This window comes from Phalaenopsis equestris, unplaced genomic scaffold (genome assembly GCF_001263595.1).
Source record: "Phalaenopsis equestris unplaced genomic scaffold, ASM126359v1 Scaffold000107, whole genome shotgun sequence".
In the NCBI taxonomy this organism is placed as follows: Eukaryota; Viridiplantae; Streptophyta; class Magnoliopsida; order Asparagales; family Orchidaceae; genus Phalaenopsis; species Phalaenopsis equestris.
In genome coordinates, this window is record NW_018164549.1 from 5,204,079 (window position 1) to 5,214,077 (window position 9,999).

The following is a 9,999-nucleotide window of genomic DNA, read 5'->3' on the forward strand; positions in this document are numbered from 1 at the left end:
ATGTTTGTGCCAAATGATACGAGTATCATCTAGCCAAACACATAATTTCAATAGAAATCAAGCTTGTTGGTGTTCACTCAATTGATCAATCCCAACTATATCAAAGTCTAAAGTAAAGCCTCTTCAGCATGCGTTAGCTACATATTCCGCACTATAATGACGTCAGAAAAATCATGAGCAACAGTTGTGGTATAGCCATTGTACTAATCTAAAGGTAGTAATAATTGTGAAGACGAACTCCTTTCATAAAAAACAGTTATTCACGACATATCCTCAGAAATCCTGTCTCAATAACTACCTTGTAACCCTTGGTCTCTAAGGTTCCAACTGACAACAAATTCTTTATGATATCTAAAACATGTCAAACATAAGTCAATTCACTCATAGTATCATCATACATTCGAATAAAGACAATGCCTAAACCAATAATACAACAAGCTTGATTGTTGCTCATAGTCACTACACCACTATTCAATTTCTTATATGTATAGAACCACTCTTAATTGTGACAAATATGCTAGGCAGTAACTATGTCTAGAATCTAGCCTGAATTATCAATATAAACTATGAGAAACTGTAAATAAGTAATAAATTTGAGTCCTCGTTCCAATGAGGAAACTCTTTTTCTCCCCTCTTGTTCAACTTCATAAAATCTTTCTTTTGATGGATGAAAGCACAATAAGATTGGCTGCACGTCGTTCCCGTTTAAGTTCACGAAAACCCTTCCCACCCACACGAAACCCTCACGATCTCGCAGATCCCCCTTCCGCCGGCGCTTTCGCGCTTCCCTCCTCTTCCGGGACACGATTTCGCCTAAAGTCGTCCTCTCACAGATCGCTGTCATCACAACCCAAAGAGGTATTTCTCTTCGATGCCTTCTTACAAGGACAGTGTCACCAATGGCATCTCGAGTTCCCGATTTCACAGTGTTTTGTTATCTGCCCTTCGATTTCTCGTCACATCTTTCCCTTTCCCTATCTTTCTCAATTCCAATCTATTCCGTTTCGTCGGATATCGGGAATGTCGGTTCTTGAATTTAAGCAATTGAGAAGGAAGGGTTTGTGAAATTTTTCTGTAATTAATTTAGGCAAGGTAGGATTTTTTTCTTTTGCATTTCAGTTTAGATACCATGCCCTTTTGATTATAATGATCCCTTGGTATTTAGTTTAGTGATTTATGTGCAATCTATGGCCTTCAACAGTGCCACAGCTTTTGCTTTTAATTACTTACTGTGTACGATGAGTGTTATTTTCCAGCAGCACCCATACTTTTTGTGTCAACCAAAGCGTACAAGTTTATTGAAGGTTTTTCTTCTTTGAGTTTTGATTAAACTTTAATCTATGTTCTTTTTTAGTCAAGCTATTTTCTTTGAATGGTGTGCTCTGTTTGTTAATGGCACCCTAAAAGGTTAAAAAAGTGATGCAGGATGAAAGATTTATTAGGTAGATTGGATGCAGATTATTCTTTGAGTATCGTTATAGAATGCTCTGAAAGGTCTATTTCCATGTTCATTGCATAATTGCTCTTGGACTGGAAATTGACCTTATCGCCACCTAATTTCTAATTTCATGTTATAACATCTGTGAGTTTTAGTAAAGTTTTTGCTCCACAATGGTTTGTATTTAATTGATAATCTCACTGATATCTCGTATGTATATTGAAATTAATTTGGCGCTTCTTTTGTTGTATTAACTTTCATTATGTATATTTAAATGTAATCCATAGGTATTAATCATCTAAAAATGATCTCCAATGAATGGGAATCTCAATCCCACACACTCTCCAACTACAAAAGATTACCATGTTTTTTTCATTACAGATCTAAGGTTGTTACATGAATTCTTCATTTTAAGTGTACTCGTCATGTGTAGTAACATTGAGTTATGTTTGTGATAATTTTGTAGATTAACTAACAACTTTTTTTTATTATTCGTGCAGTGACTTTGTAAACATTCAACAAAAATGCTGTGGTGGAAAAGAGAATTTGATGTTAATTTGGAGGTTGTTGGGTTGCAATGAAGAATTAAAACATAAGAAATATGTGGGTGGCAGACATAAGACAACAAAGGTTGAAAAAGATAAAATAAATTTTTAAATGCTCAGGGAGGATGTTGAATTAATTTGTCCTTGGTTAATAGGACATGACTTTGAGCTACACTTTCATGTTAATGGGACTTCGACAAAATAGTACAAGCTTATTGCATCTAATACGGAGTTGAATAAGATGGCTATAGATTGAAAAGAAAAATGATAGGGTTGAAAACTAGAGATCAGTATTATTACTAAAGATGCGAATGGAGAGAGAATGTATTCACACATGAGAGTTGTTTATAGTAGCCATGAAATTGCTGAGTGCCACTTCAGCCATTGACATAGTGGCCGTTGTGAATTTTGAACAGTGAATCTATTGTGTTAGGGTTATAGCTACTCAAGCTGCAGATCACGAATAATTACTATTTCACTCATGTTTCACTGATTCTGAGAGTTTCAAGCATGCCCTTCATACACATGCAATCGCGAAAATTTTTGTACTTAAAGCAGGAGCTAGTGATAAAAATTGGGTTATAGGCACGTGCTACTATCGAGGATGTCGATGGATAGTTGGGGCATCACTATGCAAGGATGACCACACTTTTGAAGTTTGAAAGTTTGATGGAATTCATACATGCCTAGTTGTAAATAAAGCTAGAAATAGACAGCCCACATCTGTGTGAGTCGCTTATGAGATATGAGATGTGGTGAAATCAAAATCTAGATATCCCACTTAGACATATTAAAGATGGTTTAGAGACAACATACTGGTTGTCCCAAGTTATTGCATTCATGGGAGTGAGCTAGAGACATATTTGGATTGGTGAAGGATAATTATAGGTGGGTATCCTCTCTCGCAGCAGAGCTTATTTCCAGAAACCTGGGCTCACACATCACATATTTCTATGATACTCATGATAGTTTATTTCAAAGATTTTATATTAGCTTTAAAGTGTTAATAGATTTCTAGCTAGATGTAGACCACTGATAAGCATTGATGCCTGTCATTTGAAATCTAAATTTTTTTTGGGGTGTTATTTGTTATGAATGCCTTTTGATGGTAACAATGGTTTATTCACATTTGCTTTTGATGTAATCAAGACAGAATCTAAAAATAGCTCGCAATGGTTTTTGCAAAATTTATTTGAATCACTTGGTGAGGAGACCAATTAGCTTTCATTTCAGATATAGAGAAAGTGCTAAGCGAGACAATTAGGATTGTCTTTTCAAATGCAGAGAATAGAGTTTGCTTGCACCACCTATGGAAAAATGTGAAGAAATCCTTTCATTGTCACGATGGGCAAAAGCTCCAAGCATCGGTGCAGTATGTTGCCGGTGTTTATATGCCATTTTAGTCCAACAAGAAATTTGAAGAGATATTTAATGTGAGTCCATAAATCTGCTTTTGTTGCCATTTAAATAGTCTAAAAGCCAACTCTCAGTTGATAAAAAAAGTGATTAAAACAGAAACAATCTGTCAGAGCCTTTTAACTCCTGGATCGGCGAAGTTAGGAGCAAGCATGTTGTTTTTTATCTGGTTGATGTTCTTAGAGGCATGATTATGGAGCAGGGGACTAAAAGAGAAATGATTTGTTATAATTGACGAGGTGAGCTCTCTCCTTAAGTGGAAGACTATACTAGAGATATAACCGCCATAAGCGATCTGTTCTAATGAGAGAATCAACAATAACCAAGGCTGAAGTTGAGCGTCGTCTTGATAGACATGAGGTGAACACCAAAGTGAAGGAGTGAACGTTTAGAATTTTGCAAAATGACAGCGCTAACGTACATTCACACAGTTGCATTTACTAGTAGTAAATAGCACCCATTGTGGAACATCTATGTTGATAATCAGTTCTATATAGCTAGTTTAATTGTTTAATGTTTCTAATATATCTAAATTTTTATTACGAATGCTTACTTTTTAAGTTAATTAAATTCTTTATTTTGCAGGTACAAAATGGCATATGAATGTGCTATTTCAATTCTACCAGTTAATTGACACTGGATAGTTGTTGATGATTAAGTACAGATGGGTCCGCCAAATGCTTCTGGACCTAATATAGCTGTTGATGATTAAGTTCAGATGGGTCCGCCAAATGCTTCTGGACCTAACGGTAGACCAAGAAAAAGAAGATTGCAAAGTTTCTTAGAAGGTGGCAATAATAAGAGCAAGAAAGTTTAGAGGAGCAGCCATGTGATCAATGGGGCCAACACAGAAGCACCTGCAAGAATCCACACATTTTCATGTAATCACGCCAAACGCTGACTACACGTCCGGTTCATCTCAACTAACCAATGCTTCGTGAAGTTGCAGACCCAATTTGCCAATTAGAAAGGTGCGGGTGGTGGAGAAATTCAGTGCCCGTTTGGGGCAACTTATAGGGTGCGGCAGCGTTGTGAAAACGCCGCCTTCTCGTTTGAATATCGCGATCGATGTAAATTTTTGGTGTCACGGCGTTTTATTATCGCGATTTCCTTCATCCCTACGCAAGTCGGACTCCCCCCGCATCCCGCGTATGAATTTTGTGATTAGGGAAGAATTTCTGTGGTGCCCCCTTCTCGCTCGCCCTCGCCCTTGGAGAATCGCAGATCTCCTCTGCTCCTTCGCCTCGCCTCGTACGCTCTCGCCCTTGGAGAATCACGGTTCTCCTCTGCTCCTTCGCCACGCCTCGCAGATCTCCCTCGGCTCGCCCTTTCCACGAAAATCGATCTCCTCTGCTCACCCTTTGCAAGAGACGTCGCCTAGGAAAATCGCACCTATTCTATTTCTCGCCTCGCAGATCTCCCTCGGCTCGCCGATCCTCCTCTGCTCTTTGCTTAGACTGAGATCGGCGCAAGGTATACCCGATATCCCTCTCCTTCTTTCCCGCGAGCCCTAGCATTTTCGATTTTCCTTTCTGATTCCTTTGGTTGCTTTCCCCTGCGATCCTTGGAAAGTTCTTCTTTTCTGTTGGTTTTTTTGGGAGTTGGAGATGCAAGCAATATATTTTTTTAAACTTTTGTTGTGATATATGAATGAATGGTTTTTGGGTATATCCTAGCTTAGATTTGTGGCTTGAGGGTTGCTCCGATTTTTCGTGCATCTTTATTTCGAAGGTGGAGTTCCAAGCAAGCTAATTTCTATCAATTGTGCTGGTTTTTTTGGGAGGTGGAGATACAAGTAATACATTTTTTTTTAATTTTTTCTGTGATATATGAGTGTTCATGAGATCTGTGGCATGAGGGTTCCTCTTATCTAGTAGTTGTGTTTAGATTTATGAAATTGTTTTCATTAGTTTGCACGGGAATGTTTACATTATGGAGGTCCAAGCAAGATATTTGCTTTATCAATGTTCGAACATTAACAGGGAAAAAATTGTTTTCATTGTATGAAACTTAGGAGTTCCTATGTCTATATTGATGAAGTTCTGTAGTATGCCGGTGAATTGTATTCATGAGCTATTTTCGAGTGTAACACACTGGTAAAGGAGCACTTCCATGCTGCTTTGCACTCGTCTCACTGTTTTTTGTTAAGGTTCTCGTTCCATTGTTTGTAAATTGATGATGATTGTGGAAGTAAATTGATGATTGTCGTAGAAGTAATGTGGAGGAAGTTGACATCATGTTTATAAATTTGATTTGTTTCCTTATCTCATCTCATAATTTAGTACAATTTTCTCCTATAGTTTGTATGCTGAGAAATTTGTTTGTATGCTCTCCTATAGTTTGTATGCTGAGAAATTTGCATCATGTTTATAAATTTTTTGTTGACTTACATTATTTACTTGGTATTTATAGTTTAAGTTCCTTATAGTGCGAACATATCTATGGCGAATGAAGGGGGTTTGTCTGCTATGTGGGATAAAGAAGTAACAAATATTTTTTGCGATCTATCTATTAAAGAAATAGAACTTAAAAATAGACCAACCACGTATTTTAACAAGGAAGGTTGACAAAATATTGCGAAGAGGTTTAAAGAATTGACTGACAGAGATTACGACAGGCTAAAATTCAAAAACAAATGAGACCAATTGAAGAAAGAATGGAAAATTTGAAAGGAGCTCAAACGTGGATGTACCAGTTTGGGTTGGGATCCCATTAAGCGGACAATTGATGCCCCGGAGGATTGATGGGCTGAGAAATTGGAGGTAATAAACCCACTTTCATACTTTTATTTTGATTTACATTACTTATTTTTTCTCTAATAAACCCACTTATCCCCCTCTTCCATTATAATGTCACAGGCAATGCCGTCAGCGAAAAAATATAAGCAGTGCGGAATTGACCCAGACTTTGAAGAAAAATTCGACATAGTGTTTAAAGGGATTGTCGCGACAGGAAAATTTGCATTCAACCATAGTGAGATGGTTTTTGCAGGCATATGAGAATGACTTTCCTTCTGAGTCGTTGACAGCTGATGATGAAATGCGTAGTAACTAGAGGGAGATAGGGGAGTCCAGTTCACCTTTAAAGAGGCCCATACTTGGTGGAAAAATAAAGAAAAGGACACATTTGTGAAAATCTCATTTGATCGACTCATAGAAGCTTTCGGTGCTCCACCACCTGCTTCAGTCCTTGACAGCAACATCTTTGAATGTTTAGGAAATTTAGCTTCTCTACATGAAGTAGTTGCAGACAGACGTTTTCATGCAAAGTGTGTCAAGAAACTCAAGGATCCAACCCGTAGGCAAATATTCATGGCGCTGCAGTCAGAATTATGCATCGAATATTTGTGTGTTTTGGTTGAGGAATGAATTTTTTTTTATTTGTTGTTATTTGTAGTTTTTTTTAATGTTATGAACATCTAAATGAGTAATTTTAATATGTTGCCCTTTGTATGGATCTTTTTTAGTGCACTTCTAGATGATTAATGTTTGTCAACAAGTTGATCTTTGTACATTTTCGTTTTAAATGTTTCATGTTTTTCTTGCTTATTTCTCGATCCTACAATGTATTAACAATTGCTGAAATTACTGACATCTTTTGAATTTAGGATGGATCCGCAGCATGAACGTTGTAAAAGAATGACATGGGCTGCAGCTATTGCAATATTGTTGTTGGAGTATTACCGATCCAACAGTGTTCGTATACCCCGTATAACGTCCAATTTTATTGGGGATAAATGAGTAGGTGAAATGCTTTCTGGACATCTTATAATGTTCAACAACATATTTCGAATGAGTGTACTTATTTTTGTGGATTCCTGAATGAGTTATCTCTGAATCACGGCCTCTAAGTTTCCTCACCCGCCTTTAGGTATGATTTGATCTGTAAACGTACTAGTTATATGCATTATTTGTCATTAATAATGTATTCCATAACAGAGCAATAGTATATGGTCGATGTTGGATATCCTATGCAGAGGGGCTACCTGAAGTCATATCCAGACACTAGATACCATATTCTTGATTTTGAGCAAGCAAGTGACACCATCCTTGACAGAAAAGAAATGTTTAACAAATGTCACTCCTCTTTTCGCGGGGTAATTTAAAGAACGTTTAGGGTTTGGAAGAAGAAATGAGTCATCTTACGTGATATGTCGTCGTATCTATTTCAAAAGTAGGTGCATATTGTGGTAACAACAATGACACTTCATAACTTCATCTGAAGACATCATTCACGTTCAGATACGAACTTTAGTATGGCTGGTAACGATGAACCGAATGTCTTTGAAGAACCATCAGCATTTGTGGTTCGGCCTTCAGTCTATGAGGATGAGATTGACTCTAACGAATTTGGGGTTCATGACACTGAGAGTGTGGCTGAGATGACTGCTTTGAAGGAGTCAATCGTAGATGATATGGCAGCTGATCCATCAAGTCTTCTTTACTTTCGTCTGCACATCTTTTTGTTTTTTTTAGGATCTGACCTTTTTTTTTTGTTTCTTCTGATACTCACGAGAGTGTGAGCACTGTATGTTTTCTTTTGAACTGATCTGGGATGCTTTATGGGTTCTGTATTATATACTTCTGTTCTCGTTTTAGTTATGTTGCAAACAGCTTAACCAAACAGGGGCAGAACGATCATTTATCCTACAACAGCTCCCAGTAAGCTATTTTGAATAAGCTGCCTCAAACATCAAACCAGCTTATTCTGATAATCTGCAGATTATTAAATTATCAGAATAATCTGCTGAATAATCAACAGCTGTCTCAAACAGACCCTTAAGATTTTCATGATCCAATTCTTAATGTTTGAGATGCATTACTATGGGTTACAAGCTTTTTGAACTTCAAACTTATATTAATTTTGCTTTTCTGTAACTTTTTGACATTTAGGATTAACAGCAGCTTTGGGTTGCATTTTTGGTAAAACAAAGCTATTTTTTGTCATATTGCTTTACATGGATACACCATGAAAGAACTATTTGGTTGATACTCATTAAAATGGAATTTTTTAGATGAATTTAATCATATAGTTGGTTGTTATGTCCATGCAGTTCAAAAAATCAGACGGTAATGCTATGTTCTTGGCATTAGGAACAAGCTTTGCAAAAATTTTAATCGTCTTTGTTTGACTATGTATAGATTCTTCCATATGCCTCTTCTCATCTATTGCACATTTATTCTAATCATTTGATTTCCATGCTTCTCGAAGAGTCTGCAGCAATTGAAGTTACCTATATGGACCTATGAATGTATTGGATCTTCTGGTAAGTTATACATGACTTATGTTATATTGTTTTTCAATCTTAGTTTATTATTAATGAACAAGTTTGTGAATTTTTTATGGTTGGACATGGAGATAGATCAAGAACAAGCTGCTACCCAAGTGCCTTTTGAGGCTGATAAAGGATCTCATGGAAGATTATATCCATGTGGAAGCTGGTTGTGGCGAAGCTACCAGTAGCCATGATATTGTTGTTTGAGTTTGTAATTTTATTCTAAGATTATATCCCTTCCTGATGAAATGTGGAGGGCTCTTTTTATTTTGAAACTTACTTTACTACACCCAACAAATATGTTTAGAGTTGTGTATGTGCTTTTGTTCATTTTAATAAAATTATATTGGGTTTCATCTTGATATTTATGTGAATTTTTGTGTCACTTGATGTTGTTATTATTTATTTATGAAGTTAATTAAGAGGTACAATCATGAAAGATTGACTAATCTAGTTTATTTGTATTGATAATAGCTGAAAAATTGGAATTGAACAAATAAGCTTTGATACAAGGACAATTTGCTTCAGGATTTATCAATAACCACAAAGGCAAAATAAATCTTCTAAACAACACTTATATGTTACTAAAGCTAAAATATCATTCAATCAAAATGTTGCATTACAAACTCTCATATTCAAAAATTGGTGCTACAAAGTACAGCGAAACATATACTGACAAAGTTCAACAGTACAAACACAGATCAAAAGTTTAGCAATAATAACTCAACACATCACAACTTTGACACCACAAAAAAAATAAAATAAAATAATCGAAACAATTCTATTTAAATAATTTGGAAGCCACTGATATCCTGGCATTGAGCATTCTTTAAACCCGATCTTCTTCATTCCTAGCAAGACTTTCAAGGTCTGTGTTAGAGAATTAGGATTAGGGTGATGTTAGAGGAAGCCTTAACTTAGGGAGCTTTTTTCTTGGTTTCCTTGTGATTTCCATGAGCACTCTTGTTAAAATCTAGCACTTGACCTTTAAGGATGGGATTACATTAATCCTGCAATTGCTTTTGGTAGCTTCACACTTGATGAAGGAGTTGAAGCCTTTTGTAACCTTGAGAATGAATTATTTCTTTCATCCTTCATTTCTTAGGTTTTGAAGGCTATATCTATAGAGAAAACCTTCACTTTCCTTTGTGGAAACCTTATTTGTGATTTGCGCCAAGCAATTGAAGGTAGGCTTTTCATTATCTTGTGTAACGAACAATTGCTAAAAATCATCATCTCGTTGTTTGAATATGTATGTCATGTGAATGGGCATAATTCAATTGTGATTTCGGCAAAGTGTAATCCCTCTTGGGGGGCTTGTACCC

At 36.4% G+C, this 9,999-nt stretch overlaps 1 protein-coding gene across 8 annotated transcripts; it reads left to right on the plus strand.

The window, feature by feature from the left end:
• The first annotated feature begins 624 nt into the window (after positions 1-624).
• Positions 625-8,988, plus strand: LOC110020814. 8 transcript variants are annotated; one of them, XR_002293565.1, is made up of 4 exons: positions 625-858; positions 3,985-4,872; positions 8,611-8,665; positions 8,758-8,988. XR_002293565.1 is itself a non-coding variant. In XM_020719063.1 (3 exons), the coding sequence occupies exons 1-3, from the start codon at positions 664-666 to the stop codon at positions 8,793-8,795; spliced, it is 288 nt and encodes a 95-aa protein (XP_020574722.1). In that variant the 5' UTR covers positions 625-663; the 3' UTR covers positions 8,796-8,988. The 8 variants fall into 8 exon arrangements, 2 of the variants coding, with proteins under 2 accessions (XP_020574722.1, XP_020574721.1); XR_002293564.1 differs by having other exon boundaries at positions 8,762-8,988; XR_002293567.1 differs by having other exon boundaries at positions 8,620-8,665; positions 8,762-8,988.
• Positions 8,989-9,999: the final 1,011 nt, after the last annotated feature.